Source organism: Gastrolobium bilobum, unplaced genomic scaffold (genome assembly GCF_033153095.1).
Source record: "Gastrolobium bilobum isolate Gb01-03AN ecotype WA unplaced genomic scaffold, APGP_CSIRO_Gbil_v1 utg3449, whole genome shotgun sequence".
NCBI classification, from domain to species: domain Eukaryota; kingdom Viridiplantae; phylum Streptophyta; class Magnoliopsida; order Fabales; family Fabaceae; genus Gastrolobium; species Gastrolobium bilobum.
In genome coordinates, this window is record NW_026895570.1 from 130,611 (window position 1) to 154,062 (window position 23,452).

Consider the following 23,452-nt stretch of genomic DNA (forward strand, 5'->3'; position numbering starts at 1 on the left):
AATATAAAAATACAGAAATGTCATCATATATAATGACGTAGAACGATACATAGCCAAACGATTAACCTTGATGATTCGGCTGGTCATCTTCGTATGACGTGCTGATTTAAATCGTCTGCAACTCATTGGCTGAACACGTTAACTGGAAGTCTGGAATATGGAACGTCGTGGATTAGATGCAGCGTGCAGCGTTTTAATGAGAGATAGTCCCAAATTAAGCTTTTAATTGTTTAATTATGCTAATCGATTTCTAAAACCATTTTTCTTCAAATTTTGAAACGGTCATTAAACCTAAGATGGTCATTAATTCCTACGTTGATTAAGGAGCATATTAGGTGCAACGTTTTGATGACAAATGAGGATACTCATACACCGTCGTTCCAAATTCCATTTTGAATTCAAAAAGAAACAATGTAGAAAGAAAAAAAAAAGAAACAGAAAGAAATAACCTGTTAAGATATGATATCAGTTGTTAAGATATGTTATTTGAATATCTTCAAATTGTCAGATTAAAATTTTTGTTTTATCAGTCCTTGCTTGAATTAAGGCTAATAAATATTCAAACTTTAAATTTGAATTAAAACTACTTTTTTTTTTGTTAATTTAAACTACTTATTTTGTTAGATTGAAATCCTATACTAATATGTTTTTAGTAGTTATAAACGTTTTTTTTTATAGAAAAAGACATTTTTTGAATTCCAATGATCAAAGGTTAATAAAATTCAAACTTAAAATTTGAATTAAAACTACTTTTTTGTTAGATTGAAATCGTATCCTAATATGTTTTTAGTAGTTATAAAATTTATTTTTTTTTTGGATAAAAAAAGACATTTTTTGAATTCCAATGATCAAAGATTAATAAATATTAAAACTTTAAATTTTAAAATAAGAAAAAAAAATTGAATTAAAACTACTTATTTTTGTTATATTGAAATCGTATCTTAATCTGTTTTTAGTAGTTATAAATGTTATTTTTTGTGGATCAAAAAGACACATCTTCCAATACATGAACAAAGGTTAATAAAAATCCAAACTAAATTTTAAAAATAAGAAACAAAAATTTGAATTAAAACTTTTCCATGTAACAATAATGATTTGAAAATTTAATAAACGTCAAGATGTGAAGAAGATGTGTTTATTTGTTAAAAAATGAAACTTTTTTATTTCAACACAGCAACAAATCACATAACATGACATAGATCAACAACTTAGGTTTCCATTGCAAAAACACAGCGTTTATCAAATATATCAATATACATTCCATAAGCGTTATCATTGGCTGAACTAAACACAGCAAAACATCACAAAACGTTTTGAATATTTAATAAATGTCATGTTAAAAAAAAAGATTTAAACATTTCAAGATGTAACTCCAACAAAAAAACGTGAATTCAACATTTCTGTAAACATCTTGTCTCCAAGACACAAAATACCACTCTTCAGTCACAGTAGCCCAATCTACGGGGTATTCTCATATGCTTCTGCGTCAAATCTATCTAAAAAAAGGAAGAAAAAATTCGATGATCAGCACTTTAAAAAATATAAAAGCAAATGACATAGTTTGCACATTATATTACGAAAAGAAAAAGAATATACATGCCACACGATTGAATTATAAATATAAATTTGAAAATACGTACTTTTTTTCAAGCTTTATTTTTTGGCTGTCCGAACAGCTGGAAAATTGAATTCTCCAGCAATGGAATGATGATAATGGATCACTGGTGTCAACATTGTCAAAGAGATATCACCAACGTCAGCACTATCACAGGTCTGACTCTCAACATCCTATTCATTATTTCGTAAAAAAAAGGCACATCAAGTATCGACTTTTGCATAACATGAATATAAATTCAAATAATGGGTTACCGCAGCCTTTTCTGGTTCTGATGAAATAATTTCATTTTCGCGTGCATCCTCGAAATTTGCTTCATCCTTTGAAATACAATAACCAACACCAGTGAACAAAATGAATAAGAGAAATGGATGCCCAACAGAAATAGAGAAGCAGCATACATTTGGATCGACTTCAGACATAAGAGACCTAAGCATCCTTTGATACTTGGGCTCGCTGTATGAGTTCAAATCCTTTTGCTTGATATTTAGCTTGAACAACATCGACTTCTCATTCAGAACATTTAACTCTTCTGGAAATTGATCCAGATCCGCACCCTACAAAAAAAAAGGATCATCCATTAAACATGGAAAAAAAATTACAACTACAGCGCGAACATAGTGCACTCTACGTCAAAATATACATTTTCAATATTTCATAGCAATGATAATACAAACCCTCTTGAAATGCAGCTCGCGCAATTCACCAGCACTCATCCCCAACAAAGACACACAGTCGCAATCAAACAGAAGAAATGATGTGAAATCCGTGTTATCCACAACTCTTACCTGAACACTAAATCTATCGTTTTGCAAAATTGTATATCGGAACAAAATATTAAGCTTACAGATTAAAGACAATTTAAAAACCAAGAACAATTTATTACCTCGGATAATAATCTTCCCAATGTTTTTGGCAGTTCTTACAATACCACTTCTCAAAATCCTCTCAAACAGAAAATGGACATTTTTTGCAAGACTTGTACCACCAGTTGTATTTTCTCTAAATAGATTTTATAGTCCCATACGTGATGCAAGTCGTAACCTTAAATATATTAATCGTAGGCAAACAATTCACATCAATGTTGTCAAACTCGAGTTTCTACTTAAAAATGGAAAGGGGTGGTAAAAACATAAAACGTAGAAACGACACAAAACGTAAAGTTTCTGCTTTCTAATACTTAAGGTCTAGATACAAAATTATATATATGCATGTAAAAAATAATATCACATAATATCACATATGTGTTGAGCCACTTATCTATCTAAAAAGAAAAATTATTTTTGATAACTAAGTATCAAAATTGTAAACAGTGATAACTAACAAGTAATGGATAACCAATATGCTCTAACTGCTTCATACACTCTGCAGATTTTGGATCGTCGCTCATTAGGATATAATTCCATTTTTTCAATGCACACAATGATCCAAAAACACAAAACGATTCTCATAGCATAACTTATAATAGAATTGCAGCTTTATAAGATATAATTATAAAAGACATATATCCAAATAAAAAGATATCAAGATAATGTGCATATGATTTGAGGAAACGAAAAAATTGGGGTTTTTTTTTTTAATTTATCTTTTCGTAAATCTTTTTTTTTTAAATATTTTGTTTTAAGTAAAAACGGTCAAAACGGTAAAAACATAAGTTTTTATCATTTTTACGCGGAGTTTTTACCAATTTTTAGTAAGGACCGTTTTCACTTGCGTTTTATCACGTACCATTCTAGTAAAAACGTAAAAACGTAAGTTTTTACACTAGTTTTTGACAACAATGATTCACATCATTCATACAGACTTTATATTATTCAAGAAAAGCGAAAAAACAAAAATTCAATATTTACCTCGCCACAAAGCTTCACATCACTGATAGACTTCTTTTCTGTATCCTTCAGAAAATCTTTTTCGTAAGAATAGGTGGACTGAGTAGACAACTGAGTCATCCTCAGACTACTTTCCACACCATCAGCCGAAAGAATATAAAGAGAAAATTCATAACACCATAAATGATTAACCGAATAAATTGTCAAATGAGTTCAAGAATAACAAACACATCATTTTTTAAACTCAACGATCTCTGGCATCTTCGAATCCATGACAATCCTCGTTGTATATTTTGTATTTGTTAACCCAACCTTACCTATCGAGTTGAGCATATCAAATAAAAACCGAAAAGCCAAAAAAAATGTGAATTAAACAGAACACAGAAGCATAACGTTTTGTCAAAAAAGATTGTTAAAATCATACCCCTAAAACATTTTATCCTGCCTAGCTGGACTATCACGACGTTATGAGGAGTGTCGTTGTTTGCCATAAAAGATTGGACCTCATCCACATAATGCTCCCACAAAGTGCACTCCAGCTTGTGACCCCTTCATATGAGTTGCAGCAAGAACAACAGTAATACACGAAAAATATAAGCTAACAGAGCTCGACAAAATTAATTTTTTTAAATCTACAATTTTAAATACCTTAGGTTGCCAAGCTCCAACACAACCATTTTCGTCTTCCTACCAGACACCACACGTTCACAAACTTCACAAATTCCTGAGATTAAACCAATGACGTCTACAAAAAAAAGAGGGCAGCAAAGAGTTTGTAAAAAAAAATGCAAAAATTAAAAAATGAAAAACGGTTAGGAAAATTATATTACCCACTAAATAAGGAGAGTCAGATGTTTCTTTCTCAATGATGTCATAATCAACAAAATCAAATTCACTCGGAGAAATATTAGAATCAACAATTGATTTAAGATCAGTTCTCAAATTGAAAGACAAACGATACTGATGCTTAGGGGTGTGCAAAAAAATTGGTTCACTTGACCTGCCCTTGATCCGACCTTGACCTGACCCATAAATACCTATATTTTTTGAACTGGTTTAAATACTGATCCACTTTTATTTGGGTCAGTTTTAGACCTGACTTGTTTTAATATTGACCCAAAACTTGACCGATACCCATTATGTAAAAAAAAAGAAAAAAAAATCACAATTACATTAAAATAAAAGTTTTAACGTAAAACAATTACGACAAAAGTTTTTAAAGAAAATATTTCCATAAAAAAATTTCGCAAAAATTTTTGACGAAAAATATTTTCCTCAAAATTTGTGACTAAAAAATATTTCTGTAAAAAAATTTGACGGAATATTTTTTTTGTCAAATTTTTTTACGGAGTCTAAATTTCGTCAAAAAATTTCACAAAAAAATATATTCATCAAAAATTTCGACGAAACACATTTCCATCGAAATTTATGGACGAAAAAAATGTCATCAAAATTCTTTACAGATTTAAAATTTCAGCAAAAGTTTTCGACGAAAATATTTTCGTTAAATGTTTTGACAAAAAAAAAATTTTGTCGAAAATTTTAGCGAAACACATTTCTATAAAAAATTTTCGACTAAATATTTTCATCAAGTTTTTTGATAAAAAATATTTTCATCAAAATTTTCAACGGAACACATTTCTGTAAAAAAATATTGTAAAAATTTTTGACAAAAAATATTTCGATAAAAAATTTTGACGAAAAAATATTCTGTCAAAATTCTTTAGAGAATCTTAATTTCGTCGAAAGTTTCGAATGAAACATTTCACTCAAAACAATTTCCATCGAAAATTTCAACGAAACACATTTCCCTCAAAAAAATTTGACGGAAAAATATTTCCTCAAAATTCTTTACAGATTTCAAATTTCGGCGAAAGTTTTCGACGGAAAAAATTTCGTTAAACTTTTTGACAAAAAAAAAATTTCGTCGAAATTTTTAGCGAAACACATTTCCATCGAAAATTTTCAATTAAATATTTTCGTTAAGTTTTTTGATAAAAAATATTTCCATCAAAATTTTCAAAGGAACACATTTCTGTAAAAATAATTCGTAAACATTTTTGAGAAAAAATATTTCGATAAAAAATTTTGACGAAAAAAATATTCTGGCAAAATTCTTTAGAGAATCTAAATTTCGTCAAAAGTTTCGGATGAAACATTTCCCTCGAAACAATTTCCGTCAAAATTTTCGTCAGAACACATTCCCATCGAAATTTTGAACGAAAAATATTCTGTCAAAATTTTTGACAGAATTCTTTTTTCGATTAAAACATTTGATGGAAGAAATCATTTTCGTCAAAACTAAATTTCGATAGAAAATTTATTTTTATAAAAATTTTCATTAGAGAAAAATTTCGTCCCTTTTCGACAAAAGTATTTCGACGAAAAAATAACTGTGACAAAATTTTCTTCATTTGCAACGTAGAAATTTCGACGAAATTTTGTGAGGAAACCAAGTCAAAAACGGGTCAGGTCAGATTTGACCCATTTCAGAACCCAAGTCAGACCCACTTCAAAAACCAAGTCAGGTCAGATCTGACCCGGTTCTGAACTAGTTCAACAAAGTCCAAACCAAGTCAGACCTGACTTGGATCAAATTAAAGCGGGTCGGGTCAAAATACCTAACCTATAAAAACCAAGTTGGGTCGAGTCGGACAAAAACCTGACCCGACCTGACCCAAGCACAGCCCTAATGCTTGGTTGGCCTGAACACATCGCTATTGAATCCAACTCCAATTTTTTTTTATAAAATAGCAGTCTTCTTCGTGGATTTTCTTCCGCACCAGCAAAGAACCTTTGACAGTGGCGTGGATCCTATGTTACGGTAAGAAGGTCAGTGAGAGAGAAGAAGATGTCCACTCATTTAAGTGACTATGTAGCTTAAAACTTGTGATGAAGGACACGTGTGGGATGCAGCTTATAATGTAGGTTACGTGTGTTTTACTGAGTTAGTTGTTTCTGTATTGTTCAGTAATTAGTATTCTGTTAATAGCCTTACGGGTAAGGGCCCATAGATACAAAGCAATACGTGTCATGCCAAAGTGAATGGCAAGGTATAAGATACATGTAAACAGACGTTTCAGGGGTTGTTAAAAATTCTGGAATTCTCTTTTCAATTTCCTCTGTTCTTCTTCTGCCATTAGGGTTCATTCCCTATTATTGGTGCTTTCATTCTTCCCTGATTTTTTCTTTGCATCACCATCATGAAGGTGCAGGAATTATCGGAGGAACTCAACTCGTTTCAGCAACGAGTAGATTCCACTCTCGAGGAGCTTCGTCTTCAAGCTTCAGATACGAAGAATCAAATTTCGGTGCTGGTTGCTCAAATGCAGCAATTCCAGGACAATTTTGTGATCAGATATGTGCATGTGAAGGATTCTCCGGTGACTCCACAGTTTTCTTCTTCGCTTTCCACACTGAAGCAGAACGAGCTCGGGGATCAACGTTCCTTGCTCAAAGGTGTGCGCATGGAGATTCCGCTCTTCAACGGTTCGGCACTGAATGTGTGGATCTTCAAGGCTGAACTATTCTTCCATCTCCAACACATTCCGGAAGAATCTAAGGTTCCTCTCGCCGGAATTCGTATGGACGGTATGGCTGCCGCTTGGTTTCAGTGGATGTTTAATAGTGGCACGCTCAATTCTTGGAAGGTTTTCACTGTCGCGTTGCGCCAAAGGTTTGGTACTTCAACTTTTGTTAGTTTGAAAGGTGCTTTATCTAAACTGACGCAAACTTCTTCTTTGAGTGATTATATTCAACGCTTCGAATCCTTGGTGAATCAAGTTCCTGAACTGGATGATGATTTACTTATGCATTTCTTTGTGTCGGGATTGCAAGCTGAATTGCGCAGTGCTGTGCAATTGAGAGCACCATTAACTTTGCATCAGGCGATCCAATTGGCCATGGCATATGATGATCATCATGGAGAATTGAGAGTTTCATTTGCTGCGGGCTCCAATAAATTATTTCCACGAACTTCAGTTTCTGTTGAGCATACTCCTTCGTCTCAAACCAATGCTGGTTCAACTCAGACTCGACCCCTGGCACTGCCTCCTCCTTCGAATTACAAACGTGTGCTCAATGAGGAGTTACAGCGGAAGAGGGAATTAGGCCTTTGTTATACATGTGATGAAAAGTGGACCAGTAAGCATCGATGCAAGTCCAAAATGATGCTGTTCTTTGGGGAGGAGATAACAGATGAGGGTGATCCTGAAGAGGAACAAATTCTTTGGCAGGCAGATTCCGGTTTTAATGAAACCAATGATGCTTCGTTACATGCTTTGTGTGTCAAAGAACATCAACATTCTTTGACCTTCCTTACTTCATTAGAAGGCTCTGCCATATCAGTTTTGGTGGATTCTGGGAGCACACACAATTTTCTTCAAAGTCACCTAGTTGATCAGCTTAAATTGCCCACCGTACGTTCTCAGAAGCTTCGTGTTTTTCTTGGTAATGGGGAGATTCTGTTTTCTGACCGTAAGTGTTTGCAAGTCCCTATTAAGTTGCAAGATGTACTATTTCTTGTGGATTTTTGGATTATTGAGCTGGTTACTTTTCATGCTATCCTTGGAATGCCTTGGCTTGAATTGTTGGGAAGGGTGACTCATGATTATCGACGGTTAACAATGGAATTTTTGTGGAAGGGATCAACTATTGTCCTTCAAGGGGTGCATCCTTTGGATGTGATAAATTCTGCCTCAGATGAAGGTAGCTTGGAGTGCGCTACTTGTTGTGCTATGGAGTTGATTTCGGGTGAAGCTCATGGAGCTGTTGTCAACTCAGAACTATTGTCCCTTAAGGATAAGCTGGAACCGAGGATATGGAAGGTGGTGGTGTCTTTTCAGGACGTGTTTGCAGTTCCTGCCAAGCTTCCCCCTTTTCGTGGCATGGATCATTCCATTCATTTATTGGAAGGAAGCAGCCCAATTAATGTCAGGCCTTATAGGTATGCTCACTGTCAAAAGACGGAAATTGAGAAACAGGTGGGGGAATTGTTGAAGTCAGGATTTATTCAGAACTCCCATAGTCCCTTTTCGTCTCCAGTTTTGTTGGTGAAAAAGCAGGACAACACTTGGCGGTTATGTATTGATTACAGGGCGTTGAATGCTGTTACTATAAAGGATCGATTCCCGATTCCTACCATTGATGAATTATTGGATGAATTGGGAGGTGCTACAATATTTTCTAAGTTGGATTTGCGAGCAGGGTACCACCAAATCCGGATGAGTCCCGTTGATATTTCGAAGACTGCCTTTAGAACTCACGAGGGGCACTATGAGTTCTTAGTTATGCCGTTTGGCCTAACTAATGCACCCGCGACCTTCCAAGCGATGATGAATCACATATTCAAGCCTTACCTTCGCAAATTCATAATTGTATTTTTTGATGATATTTTGATTTTTAGCAGGTCCATTGTGGAACATGTCGAACACCTCCATTTGGCTTTACACTGTCTACAACAACACCTGTTTTTTGTCAAAGTCAGCAAGTGTGCCTTTGGAGTGGATCAAATTGAATATTTGGGACATGTAGTTTCCCACCAAGGAGTTTTTGCTGATCCTAAGAAGATTGAAGCCATGATGCAATGGCCGGAACCTAAGTCTCTCAAACAGCTTAGAGGATTTCTTGGCTTGACGGGATACTATCGACGATTTGTGAAAGGTTATGCTTCAATAGCCCTCCCTCTCACTGATTTGTTAAAAGGTGCTGGAAAGGGTGCTGGAAATTTTTGTTGGTCCATTACTGCAGCAGATGCTTTCAGGAAGCTCAAGGAGGTGATGACTTCTTGTCCTGTCCTAGCTCTCCCAGATTTTGCAGCTCCTTTTGTGGTAGAAACCGATGCTTCTAATTCTGGCATCAGAGCGGTTCTCTTACAACATGATAAGCCTCTCTCTTTCTTCAGCAAAAGACTGGGTCCTCGCATGTCTAATGCTTCTACATATGTGCGTGAGCTATATGCTATTGTGGCTGCCATCAAACGCTGGAGACAATACCTCCTTGGTTCTGAATTTACAATCATAACTGATCATCAAAGCATCAAGGAAATTCTGAATCAAACAATCCAGACACCTGAGCAGCAAAAATATTTGAGCAAGTTAATGGGTTATACCTTCACCATCGAATACAAGACTGGTTGTTCAAATCGGGTGGCTGATGCCTTGTCTCGGGTTTATGAGAATGGATCAGTAAATGCCTTGCTGTCTCAACCTTCCTTTGATATATTGAATGCTGTTAGGCAACAAAATCTTGAAGATGCTACATTGCTGCAGTTGCATCAACAAGTTGGTGATGGGTCAATGACTGATTCTAGCATATCGGTTCGTGGGGGAATTTTATTCCACAAGAACAGGTATTTCTTGTGTTCTAATTCTCCTTTGATTCCAGCATTAATTAAGGAAGCTCATAGCTCCTTTGTTGGGGGTCATGCTGGTACTTTAAGAACATTCCTTCGTCTAACCTCTACATTTTATTGGCCTTCAATGAGGCAAGATGTGAAGCAAGCTGTTCGGGAGTGTCCTATTTGTCAACAAGTTAAACCAGAAACTTCTAAAGCTTCGGGTTTGCTCCAACCGTTTCCTGTTCCTGAAGGAGTGTTTGAGGAGCTGTCCATGGATTTTGTCTCTGGGTTGCCATCTTCAAAAGGATTCACCACAATTATGGTCGTAGTTGACAGGTTGTCCAAGTTTGCTTATTTTGGCTCACTCTCTTCTTCATACACAGCAGCTACTGTTGCAGCTTTATTTTGTGATCTAATTGTTCGTAACCATGGCTTTCCTAGATCAATTTTATCTGACCGTGATACTATATTTTTGAGTCATTTCTGGAAGCATCTTTTCTCCCTTAGTGGCACTACACTTCGCACTACTTCATCTTATCATCCTCAGTCCGATGGACAAACAGAGGTAACAAATAGATATTTGGAACAGTATCTGCGTTCCTTCTGCCATGATAGGCCCCATTTGTGGGCTTCTTTTCTTTGCTGGGCTCAATTTCATTACAACTCTGCCACACATTCAGCAATTGGTATGACTCCTTACCAGGCTGTGTTCGGAAAGCCTCCTTTGATGATTCCTTTTTACCCTCGTGGGTTGGTTAAAATTGAGGCTATTGACTTCTTGCTGCAACAACGCAATGAGGTGTTGGCTGCATTAAAGTTGCAGCTGGAACGTGCTCGCAACAGGATGAAGGTTCAGTATGACAAGCATCATAAGGAGCGGTCCTTAGCAGTGGGTGATCAAGTTTGGGTTAAACTACAACCTTACCGTCAGGTTTCAGTGGCTAGGAGATCGAATCACAAGTTGGCACGACGGTTTTTTGGGCCATTTCCAGTTTCAAGGGTGCTAGGACCTGTAGCTTATCAGCTACAACTTCCTTCAGGGTGCAAAATTCACCCTGTATTCCATATTTCCTTACTCAAACCTTATGTGGGTTCTAGTTCATGGGTGGGAGCCTCTCTTCCAGCAGCTGCCATTGATAATCAACCCGTGCAGGAGCCTTTGACAGTACTTGGATCACGTGTGGTCACTGATGGCACTTCTCAGCATCGTGAAGCCTTGGTGCAATGGTCCGAAGCTGTGCCAGAGGATGCATCTTGGGAGCCTATTGATGAGCTCAGTCGTTGCTATCCACACCTGAACCTTGAGGACAAGGTTCTTTGTCAAGGAGAGGGGAATGTTACGGTAAGAAGGTCAGTGAGAGAGAAGAAGATGTCCACTCGTTTAAGTGACTATGTAGCTTAAAACTTGTAATGAAGGACACGTGTGGGATGCAGCTTATGATGTAGGTTACGTGTGTTTTACTGAGTTAGTTGTTTCTGTATTGTTCAGGAATTAGTATTCTGTTAATAGCCTTACCGGTAAGGGCCCATAGATACAAAGCAATACGTGTCATGCCAAAGTGAATGGCAAGGTATAAGATACATGTAAACAGACGTTTCAGGGGTTGTTAAAAATTCTGGAATTCTCTTTTCAATTTCCTCTGTTCTTCTTCTGCCATTAGGGTTCATTCCCTATTATCCTACCACCCTACAAAAGAACGCAGCGAACTCACAAAAGATGGAAGACTTAAAAAACGCAAAGAACCATGATTTAAAAAACGCAGACAACTACCTGTTCATCCAATAAAACCATTTCAACATTGTCGTCAAAATCTCTACGTTGAAAGTTAGGAACTTTCCAAGCCCGAACCACCTTCACCTTAATCCTCCAGTCCTCCTTGGCAGCAGTGGCGAACCCAAGAATTTTTCCTGTGGGGGGCTAAAATTAAACATTTGTTCCTCTCTTCAATCACAATATGTGGGAGGCCGAAATACCAATCTAGAGAACATAACTTATAAATACCTTTTTTAACTTGTTATAGAGAGAAAGAAGGAGACGGAGAGAGAGGTGGAAGCTGTCACGGCAAAATCTACTATCAATTTGAAAAAAATTACACCTTTTCAACCCCTAAAATAAACATTTTTTATGCAAAGAAAAAGAGAAGAGAGCAAAGGTTTAGATTTCACAAAAAATATGTACTATAATCTAAATAGATAATTCAAAGCAGAACCCTCTCATTTCTTAACCTCTTTTTCTATGTACTCACTATTAGCCCAACAAGAAAAAAAAGCCAAAGATAAATCAGAAGAGACAGATTGTCAAGAAACACAATCACCAAAACTCTGCTGCCCCTCACTTCTCTCTTTGTCACGAATCACAAGAAAAGGAGAGGGATCGAAAGAATAAGGTTCATTCTTTCATAAGGCTCTCGGACTTCTTATTTTTATTCATGGATGGGAAGATTTGTGCTAACATCTAAGCATAATAAAAGTTGAAACTGTTAGTTTCAAGTCGAGGTTTAAATAAGGGAAATGTTATATTTACAAACTTTTCATTTAGAAACTTTTACAAACTATACTGTGTCTGATCGTCATACTTTAATCAAGAGTGTATGACTGGTCATACTTAGTGTAATTTGTAAAAAAAATTGTAAACAAATCTTTCCCCATAATCTAAGGCTAATTCCATATGCTAATTGTTACCACCAGGTTTGTGCCAACAAACAAGAGCCAAGTAGCTAAAAGAATTTGAACTAAGAGAAACCATGTAGCTCTATTGGTGGTCACTGGTACTCTCAACACTGTGATGTAATCTTAAATAAATCTAAAAATATAAAGAAACTCTATCAACTCTCTGCAGTGGGAGAAAACTACTCCACATTAATGAAGAGAAAAAAATGAAGATTTTTTGCATTATACTTGTGTTAAAAAATTTCTTCAAATTTTGAGGGGGGCGGCTGCCTACCCTAGCACCCCCCTCGGTCCGCCCCTGCTTGGCAGGACTGACATCCTTCAGAAAATTATATTTTAAAAACATATTGGTAAGACGATCAAAGAGAGAACGAAGAAGCTGATTCTTGGAGGCTGTATGTTTTCACTGATATGTGTCAGAGGCAAAAAAAGGAAAAAATGAAGAGGAGCAACAAAATCGCCCCTAAGCAATCGCATAGAACAATGAGAAGCAGATGTATTTTTTTTTAAATGTTTAGCAATTCCAATGGAGAAAGTAGCTCAACATTAAATGAGTTGTCAGATTTCAAAAATCAAATTTAAATTTTCAACTCGTAAATTCAAATTTAAATGAGCTGTCTGCCACTACAATTTATAACAAATTTGTACCATTGATTTGAGTTATGAAATCTTGTCCATCGACTTTCATTCAAAATTAGATTTTATTTTATAATTTTTTTTCACTGATTTACCAAAGAAGGAAAGTTTTCAAATTTTTGTAGTGTGAACGCAAAGCTGAAATTGAAGGAGGAAGTGACACGTCAGCAGACTTGCCAAAGAATGAGTTTGTCTTAGAATATAAGATGTGTCAGCCTGACCTAACTTGTTACCTATTATGAATATAATTATCAGCCTGTGGCCTGTCTTCTTTATAAAAAATAAAAGCCTGTGAGCCTGTTTAAAAAAAAAAAGACACAAAAATTTATTCAAACAAAATATATGATCAACAACACTAATAACTTCACAAAGATTCATAAATTCAATCTATATCTAAAAAACATAATATAGAACAAAAAAATTCAAAAACTTTGTTTAACCAGAAAAATGAGGTGAAATGGGTTGAGAAGAGAGAGAGATTTATTATGAATAGTATAAAAAATATAAAATAAAAATAAAAGTTAGTATACTAGGCCAACCTAAGAGACTCTAAGGCCGAACTTTTGAATTAGAGCTGAAAGCTTTTTTATTAAACGAGCTTTTATACAAATTCAAGCTGGTTCCAATAACTAATTTTAGACATGTAAGTCCAAACCTTCTCGAGCCGAGCCTAAGATCCCTGAAAGACTCCTAGTTCGTTTAGCACCCTTACCTACCTACCTACCTCCTTTTTAAAACCATCAAAATTTGTATATTTTTTAAGTATTTTTTTTTTTATATACCTTAACTTAAAAATAATTTTTTTTTTGTTTGGGTAAAAAGTGAGGGCCTAGCCCTACTTGTCTACGCCCGTTTACCTAATGCTTTTATAAATTGCTCTTTGCAGACTATGAGGTGTCCCTCAAATCTCAATTAGACAAAACATCTTTTAAGGAAAATTCGTTTTGTCCCCAGGTATTACCCGGACACACACTAATCAATCCCAAATGGCCTAACCTCACTTTTGAGGGAAATTTAAGTTATTAAAATAAGATAAAGATATTTCTGCTTTTACCGCATAAATTTTTTTTTAACAAAAAATTAGTAAAACTATAATGGAATTTACTCACTATTATGTGAGTGTGGCAGAAAAAAACTTTTCTATAAGTAAAATCAGAAATATTAAACCTTTAAAATAATTAACTCGTGTTTATTTCTCCCTTGATGTTTTATATTTTTATTTCTCACTTTTCATTTCTTTTTCATTTTAAATAATGAGGAGAGTCAACTTACGCTATTTTAAGTTTAAAAGTCTTATTCCATTACTAATAGCAACTAACATATAACGTGAAGTGAAACTCAAATCAATTGCTAATAATGAGTGTCATTTATGTTAGCTGATCCTTCACCTCTAAAAATTGTCTCAAAGGTTCTTAGAGTGGAATTTTTTTTTACCTTTTGAGGGATTTGAGATTGTAAGAGCACACTGAGACCTAACCCTTTTTGGGGAGTTAAATACCTGAAATTTTTTGTAACGGTAAATTGGAGACTTTGGGTAGTTATTATAACTTCTCATGCATATCTCATCTTACGAGGACAGATAATTTTTCCAGCGAGTGTTGCTGATTCTATTGCTCTATTTCAAGACATAGTTTTAGTCAGATATAGAACCAGGCCAATAAAAGCTTGATGTCATTGTTTTTCCGTATATTATCATCCCTACAGTGGTAAAATTAGCTAGAATGCTGAACAAAACCAAATTCACTAAAATGGACTTGGCCTCACACTATGCAATTTCATTAGAGAGCGTATCTAGAAGCTAAGGCCCTATTTGAATACTTTTTTTAAAAATAATTTTTTGATTTTCAGAATTAAAAAAATAAAAATACCTGTTTGATAAGGCTTGTTTTGTAATTTTTTTTATAAAAAAATTGTAACTTTTTTTTGTTTTTAAAATCAAATTTAGAAAATATGTCTAGGTTATTTTTGTTTTATGTTTTGACTTTCCACTTTCAAAAAAAAAAAAAAAAACACAGAAAACACATATTTCCATAACCATTCTATAAATCAGTTTTAAGAACTACAAAAAAATTAGAATACAATCAAATAGACCCTAATACTCAAAGACACATTTCGCAGGATAGCTTCATTTCAAGGAGGGAGGGGTATCAAAATATAAGAATTTCTTCTAAAGGATCAGTGAACTTGATTGGAGTTTTCTGACATAGTTTAAGAGCTAGGTAATTTTGAAGAATTGCATCTTGTGTTATCTCAACATAGCTAAATTTTTAATTATTTCTTTTGACGGAAAAAAAAGGAAAGAAACAGAGAAATGATATTTAGTGAATACCTGATGTTAATATGTAGCTATTGCTGAACAACATGCAAGTGTTTGATCCCTCTGTTATTTTTTGGTTACTTTTGTGACAAATGTATTGTTATTTATTTATTTTTTGTACCATCATATTTGCAGCTTCTTGCATATTCTAGCTTTGATGTTCTCTTTCTGTGTAAAGGAAGGGAGAAAAAGAGTGAGAGAATATAGTCCTTGACCTTGAGTTAATTTCTAATACAATAATCTACATTTATATACAACATGGATTGTGCTTAGCAAAGGAATATCATCGGGCTTCTAAGAGGGTAATGGTTATTTCATTTGTTGAACTCAGTTGCTGCTTACTTGTGGAGGAATCTGCTTCTCCCGAATCTTTTCCAAAGAATCCTGGCTGTTTGGGCTCAGGCAATTCAAACTCACTAGCTAACATTAGGATCACACATGACATTCCAGGCCTATCCTCTGGATGCTGCTGAACACACAAGAGACTAACATGAAAACAATGCAATATTTGTGATAGAAAACAAGAGTCTTCTAGGCTTGTATCAGACAGTTCTAGTGGTCTTCCTTCTTTCCAGAGTTTCCATGCCTGAAAGACATTAAAGATTTCTTGTTAAAGAAGAAACAACTGTTTGATACACTGTGAATTAACAATTTGTCTCTCAAACTTACATGGCCAATGAGATTATGGTTGTGGTTCTGACTATAATATCCTCTACTTCTCTTCCCAGATATGATCTCTAGCAACAAAACTCCAAAGCTGAAAACATCAGATTTTACTGAAAATAGCCCATCAGTTGCATATTCTGGTGCCATGTAACCACTGCAGAAAACATTTTGAAATGAAGCCACTAACGAGGAGAAAACAGCATGTTATGAATTCTGCTTTATTGTAAAAACACTTATTTCACTTACTAAGTCCCCACTATTCTCCTTGTGTTTCCTTCTTTCTGATCTGTTCCAAAAATTCTAGCCATGCCAAAATCTGAAATTTTTGGATTCAACTCACTATCAAGTAAAACATTACTTGCTTTGAGATCTCTGTGAATAATCCTGAGTCTGGAATCTTGATGAAGATAGAGAAGGCCCTTGGCAATTCCACATATAATGTGGAAGCGCTTTGACCAGTCAAGTAATCCACTTCTATGTTGATCTGCCATATTCCCATCAGAAAAAAAACCCTCCAATTTGATTATATGGTCTAAAATAATTCTAGTGTGAAAAGCTGTTAAGGGACACAAATTATTTACTACATTTAACCATCTAAATATACAATTCCTTGGATCCATACCAAAAATAAAGGAATCAAGGCTACTGTTAGGCATGTATTCATAAACCAGCATTTTTTCTTCTTCTTCAAGGCAACATCCAAGAAGCTTTACAAGATTGCGGTGTTGAAGTTTTGCAATCAATTTTACTTCATTCTTGAACTCAGTCAATCCTTGTCCTGAGCTTGTAGAAAGCCTCTTCACAGCAATTTCCAGTCCATCTGCTAGAGTTCCCTGAAAATTTAAACTTTCAAATTGATAGAAATGTTCATTTTAGTTTTTCTCCTTATCAATTCTTAATGTTATAATAATCTATAAGCAAATTACCCTGTATACAGGTCCAAAACCTCCTTCGCCAATTTTGTTCTTGATTGTAAAGTTGCTAGTGGCCTTAGCAATTGTTGACAAGTCAAAGACTGGTAGATCCATATCATCCACTTGCATTCTACTGTTTTGTTCTTCTTTGATATTGAAGTCTAATTTCTCTGACAAATTATTAGTGGGTGGTTTCAGATTAATATGATAAGCATGGCAGCATATGTATATTACTGCAATGTTATATGACTATATGGGTACATCTAATACAATGCTATAAACATTAATAAAGCAATCTAGACATTTTTATTTTTATTTTTCTTTTGAGAAGAGGAACTGAAATGTGAATGTCACCTTTTACATTGGAGCGTGACTTTTGTCTATAACACCAACCAAGTATGAGTATACCAGAAACTGCTGCCACGGCCAGAGAAACTGTCACAGCAACTAGGACTCCCTCCTTCTTGTGGCCATGACTGACATGTTCTAATTAAATTTGATCAAACAAACTATGGTTAAATCACAAATTTATAAAGGGAACTTACATATTCAAAGATAAAAAAAGGATTCTAACAAATTTTGTTTGTTTGAAGGACTAATAAATGGCAAAGCTAAGTACCTACCTAATTCTGAAGCATCCATTCGAAGATATAGGTCCTGTCCTCCAGATGCAAACTGTCTCATGTCAATTAGATTGCCAAACCACATGGCACAGCCACTCCCTTGTCCACTGACATCTGAATTTGCATATGCCATACAAGAACAGTTATCCAAACACTTGGTTCTGCATTCCTCTAAACCAATTGTTTGATCCAGCCAAGTATGTGTAGTATCAGGCGCTTTAAGGCCACTCAATTTGATAAATCCATCTTTACGCTTGTCCTTGCAACTTAATGGCTTATTGCGGACACATCCTTGAGACCAGTCCATTGAGTACCATGCTTGAGGTGACGTAGGCTTGAACCCTTCCAGACATTGGCACACTGGTGAATCAGAAATAACACAATTTGCATAAGCTCCACAAAGGGCATAAGTGTCACATAAGTCCAATGGCACTGATGTGTAAACCTCCCATCTTTGTGTTAATTCAATCCACACATACCGTCTACGAACATAGTTTGTTCCATTCAATACTAATCTTGAGATCATAGATGAGTTCTTGAGGGTATATGTGTAGTAAAGTTCATCCTTATTGAAAACAAACTTGTAGTCATAAATGGGGTTGTCCCTTACCTGTGGTGAACCACTTGAATGTAGGCCATTCCATGGTCCACTTCGGTAGAACTTTTTGTTACCCTTCATCATATATGCATCAGGATAGTTATTTAGCACCATACCAAAAGAGAAATCTCCAGGAGATGGATCATCAGGACTCTTCCAAGCTGTTATATTCCTATTAAGACCAGTTCTCAAATCCCAACCAAACTTCATATCTGGTAAGAAAGTATCAGTTGGATAATCAAAGCTCTGCCACAAGTATGCTTCAGTCTTTGCTTCTTTCTCATCTCTTACCACAAGATTGCCAGAATCTAAGAGCATGGCTACAGGACTCACTGGTTTTCTCAGAGATGTTGTTGTAGTAGACCAAACAACAGTGTCATTCTGGGTGAGGACAAGGTTCCCACTGATGTTTAATCTTAAGATTCCAGATGAATCATTGATTGGGTTGACCCGGTTTGCAACCCAAACCACTGTTTGAATTGGGATTTTCTTGTACCAAATCCCCAGGTAACGTTTCTGGGAATTTCCTGGGGTGAAGAATCCTAGTTCAAAGGTTCCACCTTTGGAAACTAAGGTTTTGCCATCATCACTTAGGGAAAGGGACTGAGAAATGGAGTCAACTGCTAAGGAAATTTCAGAAAGATGGGCAAGTATATGAAAAGCAAGGAAAATGATTCTCATGAAAGACATAGTGCCAATTAAATTGTAACAATTGAAGAACTATGCAATTTAGCTACATTCATGTTGCTTGTTTAAATGATCTGCATATAAAGAAATAAGAGGGAAAAAAAAAAGAGAGAGACTCATATAGTAATTATAAAATACGAAACATGAGGTTGGTTCTGGACAGGCATATTAATTGTTCTAAATCAAACATGTTGGGGGTGGTTGTGACAATATTAAAAGTTCAGAAAAGTGCACTGACACCCAGAAACAAAGTTGTACACTCAAGAGACACAGGATTGAAGAGAAGAAAAGTAGCAGAGTCAGAAACACTTTTAGGTGGGTGTAGTGGGAGTGGGGAAGAACAATTTGCAAGGTTGAAATATTGCTTAAGCAGTTCTACTGATTGCAACTTCTGATTCCAAAGTCAAAACCTGCCAAGTTGATTCTGAAACGGTAATCCTATGATGAAGAAAGAGAATTTTCAGAATTCTCTTTTAACTTAATTATTTATATTACTTTTTTGATTTTGAATATATTTTAAAATTTTACCTAAATCTAAAAAGCCTTGTACATAAGATATTAATTAGTTTCTTTTACATGTACCTGGATCCAAGGAGTATTACCAAATGATCATGTTGGTGCCTCTAGATGATGGGAGTTGGTAATAACTAATGACCTTATTTATATTTTACCACTTTTGGTCTAGGAGAAGAAGCTATATAGTCAATTTACATAGACTTCTTCGAAAGAATGACGTGCAAGAAAAGAAAAAGATGTAGGGACTTTAAATAATAACAAAATAAATACTATTTTCGGTCCTCTGCAAATTTTATGATGCTAGCTTTAGTCCCTAGCAAATAAAAAAATTATTCGTGGTCCATAAAAAATTTAAAGTGAACCCATTTTAGTCCTTTTGAGGGACTAATGTGGGTTTTTCTTAAATTTGTGAAGGACTACGATTTCAACTAAATGGATCCATTTTGAATTTCATAAGGACCACGAATAACTTTTTTATTTGCTAGACACTAAAGTGGATATCGTGAAATTTGCTGAGGATAAAAAAAAATATTTTCTCTAATAACAAATATGGGGTTTTAGTTTGTCCTTTAACATGACACAAACAAATTTTCTACACACACAATAATATTTTGTGGGGCCCACACTTTCTAAAGCAAAAAAAAAAAATTAAACACGAAAAACAAATCTCTATAACATTACACAATCACTTTTCTTACAAAATAACTCTTATAAAATCGAACAAATATATAGACAGACAATTTTGGTTGGTTTGATCGCAAGTTGTGAAGTTGTGGTTTCTTCATATTATCGTCTTCCTTCTCTCGTCATATCAAATGGCCTGCAAACACGTGCGAAAACGATGAAGCTATGAGAGTTTTTGACTTTAGAGTTACGTTACTTTTACGTCATTCCCTGTCACATGATTTACATAATACCATTTTGATCACCCATTTCCTCGCCTCTCTCTGTCTCTTTCTCTCTCTCTCTCTCTCTAAATCAATGATTTGTATTTTCCTAGAGCAAAAAATAATGTAAAACCATCATTACTAAGGTAAAACTATAATAGGTATTATTAAGTAAGAAATTCTTAACGTCCAAATCAGTGCATAAATGTCAAACAAAATGGGATCAAAATGGAACCTCTTATGTTATTTAGAGCCTTTGGCACTAATCGATCCAATAAATATTGGGTTAAGCCTGATTACACACACTTAAAATAAAGGATATTGACAAAGAGAAGGAGAGATGACAAGGAAGTTTGCCGAGATGATGAGTGGCTTGGCGAGACGGTTGATCAGCACTTTGTGTATCTAGGCAGTTTGCGAGCGACTAGGGGTACCTGCAACGGCACTACGATGATCAAGTCAGTTCACTATTCAAGGAGGTTCAAGTATTCAAATAGAAATATTATACTTGGGCTAAATACCTCTTATTTATAGTGTTTGAGTGTCTTATTTCATACCGCCTTACGTAGGAAGATTTTCACTTTCATTAGTGGAGAGAGGTGACTTCTCTCAGGTTATTCCTTGGTGGGAAAACCTATGTTCAGAGTAGATTTGTTAGATGTAGTGGCAAGCAGGAGATGCCATTCAATCATTGGGTTCACATGGTGGTCAGCTTGCCTGAGTTGGTGATCTCGGCGATGATGATTCTTTTCAGATTAAGTCATGTTGGCTTGCTAATCAAGTAAGCGAGATCCCATGCTTTCTACGCGAGATGGGTTGCCTTTGTGATCAAGTCACAGGGGTTTCTGGGTCGTTTGGGCCTTTATGAGATTGAGGTTTTATCTCATATATAGTAGGTTCAAATCAGATGTCCCACATCTTGCTACTTATGTTGTAGGCATGAGAAGCGAGATGTATTCTTTATGCGAGATATTTTACTTGTGGTGAGATACTGCCACGTATTCGTAGGATATACACTAGAGTGGGTTTTGGTAATCCGGCATTTCATCGCTTAAGAGACGGTTGATGTGATTTTAAACTATCAGAAGCATTAAATGCAGCCTTCATTTCGTGTGGGTTAATGTATTAACCTTTTGGTCTTCTGCTGACGCGTGTCCCACTCATTTGTTTTATCGTGTCACCTTTATGTGTTTTTACACATATACCTTTCGACTACTTTTCATATGTTAACCTTGAGGGTTTGGGAAGGAACCATTACGTTTGGTTGCTTTGTGTTTTCTTCTCCTTTGATAGTGCTCTCTCCTCTTCCATAGTTGCTCTCCCTTACCTCCCTTGTTAATTTGTTTTCGTGACACTTTTATAAGTGAGTAAGCTGCTTTAGAGAAAAACTTCATTGAACTTCAACATACCTCAAGTATAAATACCGGGTACTTTCTTTCTTTTGTTTTTTTTCATTCTCTTCTATTTCTAGAAATCTGAGTATTGAAACTTTTAAGTCTTTTGCATTGTTACTTTCATTTACTGTGTGGAGTAGTTCGTTCCTTCTGGGTAATTTTTCGTTTCTGGGTTTCTCTTTTTTGGTTTTGTGTTTGTGAGGAGTTTACCACCCATTTGAGAGAATGTCTCATGAACACCCTTTTTCTGCTTTTTTTTAGAATAATGGAGAGGTCAGGTTCGACTAGTCCAGAACCTAGGCAAGCACCTAGGCCTTGTGCTGCCAGGTCTCACAATACTGGAGAATGGTGGTTAACTGGAGAAGGAATTTCGTCACGGGAGAAAGCCGAAATGCTCTGGATTTTCCCCCTTCACTTAGAGGGTATGAAGGGGGTTCTTCTTCTCAAGGCTTTAAAAGGGCTATAGCTTCATCTTGGCATAGGGAATCTCGCGGGTTGCCCCGAGTTCAATCCCAACAAAGCAATATGCATGAGCAAGCTGGTCCAGTACTCATATTCCCTCATCCTCTAAAAGTCCTATAATCATTTTTGATAGATCAAATTCTGAATTGAGTCCCCATCGAAATTGTAATCATGTTCCTCTAAATATTATTTATCTCACCAGTTATCCTTTGAAAAAATGCAAGACTGATAAGACTGGCAAGTTATCATCTATCGGGGTTGTTATGAGCCGTCGTCAATTTCCAGAGAGGAGTGCTTTGCGAGATGTAGATAGTCTCGCATGGGTATCCGGGATGTTGTAAAAAAGGTGGTTTCAAAATATCCTACAACTGGATCTGTTGCGGAGCTTTCTGCCACTATTCACCTCAAACAAGATAAAGCTGCTGACCCTGAGTGGCAGATTTCCCCTATTCCCTCCGAAGAGTGTGTTTGTTCATCTTGCTTGGACGAGGACCAAACACTTTCTGATGATGTACAACTTCTTCTTCCTTACTTTAGGTTGTCTTTTTCCTTTCTCTTCTTTCGTCAATAATCTTTTATATCAGATTTATGTCACCCCTTCACAACTACATCCAAATCCATGGGGGTTTATTTGTGTTTACGAGATGTTATGCAAAGCATATAATCTCTTTCCTTCTGTTCAATCCTTTCTGTGTCTGTTTAGAGTGTACGAAGCCTGTAAGAGCTGGGTTTCATTCAGAAAGAACCAAACCTTCAATTTTGTGAGGCGTATTCAAACAAAATTCATTCTTGGAAAAGGGATTATTTCAAGGTGTATCCCGTACAAGATTGTCATCACTTCTTGCTAGATTATAAGGATGTCTCCCTCTCTTTCCCTTGTGTTAGTGCAATGACCCTGAAGATTTTCATAAGTTGAGTTATGAGTATGATGACTTGAATAAGCCTGAGAGCATGACTGTGACAAAGTTGTGTGACATTGCTTATAACTCCACAGATGGTGGTTTGTTAAGCGCGTAAACTATCCTCTCAAATCATACTGATGATAATGTAAAGGTCTTCCTTGGCAGGAATCAGTTTATGCATGTAGCATTCATTTATGACCCCACACTTAATTTTTTGGCTGCATTCTTACTAGTTATGCTATAATGCCTTATTTTGAATTTTTTGCAGATAACGAGATATCGAGCATGCTACAAATAATGGAACTTTTGGTGAAGAAAAGAGATGAAGCTGCACCTGGTGGTGAAGGTACTAGTAGACCATAATTACATTCGCTAGAGATCTTGGTGCAGGACCAAGCG

General features: G+C 35.6%; 1 protein-coding gene across 2 annotated transcripts; it reads right to left on the reverse strand.

The window, feature by feature from the left end:
* Nucleotides 1-15,580: 15,580 nt before the first annotated feature.
* On the reverse strand, nt 15,581-19,385 carry LOC133317296 (G-type lectin S-receptor-like serine/threonine-protein kinase At4g27290). 2 transcript variants are annotated; one of them, XM_061519167.1, is made up of 8 exons: nt 18,218-18,401; nt 17,608-17,967; nt 17,339-17,470; nt 16,997-17,154; nt 16,693-16,903; nt 16,317-16,554; nt 16,074-16,224; nt 15,581-15,990 (listed from the first exon to the last, which is right to left on the reverse strand). In XM_061519167.1, the coding sequence occupies exons 1-8, from the start codon at nt 18,249-18,251 to the stop codon at nt 15,688-15,690; spliced, it is 1,587 nt and encodes a 528-aa protein (XP_061375151.1). In that variant the 5' UTR covers nt 18,252-18,401; the 3' UTR covers nt 15,581-15,687. The 2 variants fall into 2 exon arrangements, with proteins under 2 accessions (XP_061375151.1, XP_061375145.1); XM_061519161.1 differs by having other exon boundaries at nt 17,608-19,385.
* Nucleotides 19,386-23,452: the final 4,067 nt, after the last annotated feature.

Bases quoted from the DNA above. Each gene is read 5' to 3' on its own strand.
- LOC133317296 (XM_061519161.1), bottom strand. From the start codon at position 18,895: ATGTCTTTCATGAGAATCATTTTCCTTGCTTTTCATATACTTGCCCAT. The intron at 16,904-16,996 runs GTAATTTGCTTA...TTAAATTTTCAG, and splicing joins GTTTTGGACCTGTATACAGG to GGAACTCTAGCAGATGGACT. The intron at 15,991-16,073 runs GTAAGTTTGAGA...AATGTCTTTCAG, and splicing joins ACCATAATCTCATTGGCCAT to GCATGGAAACTCTGGAAAGA.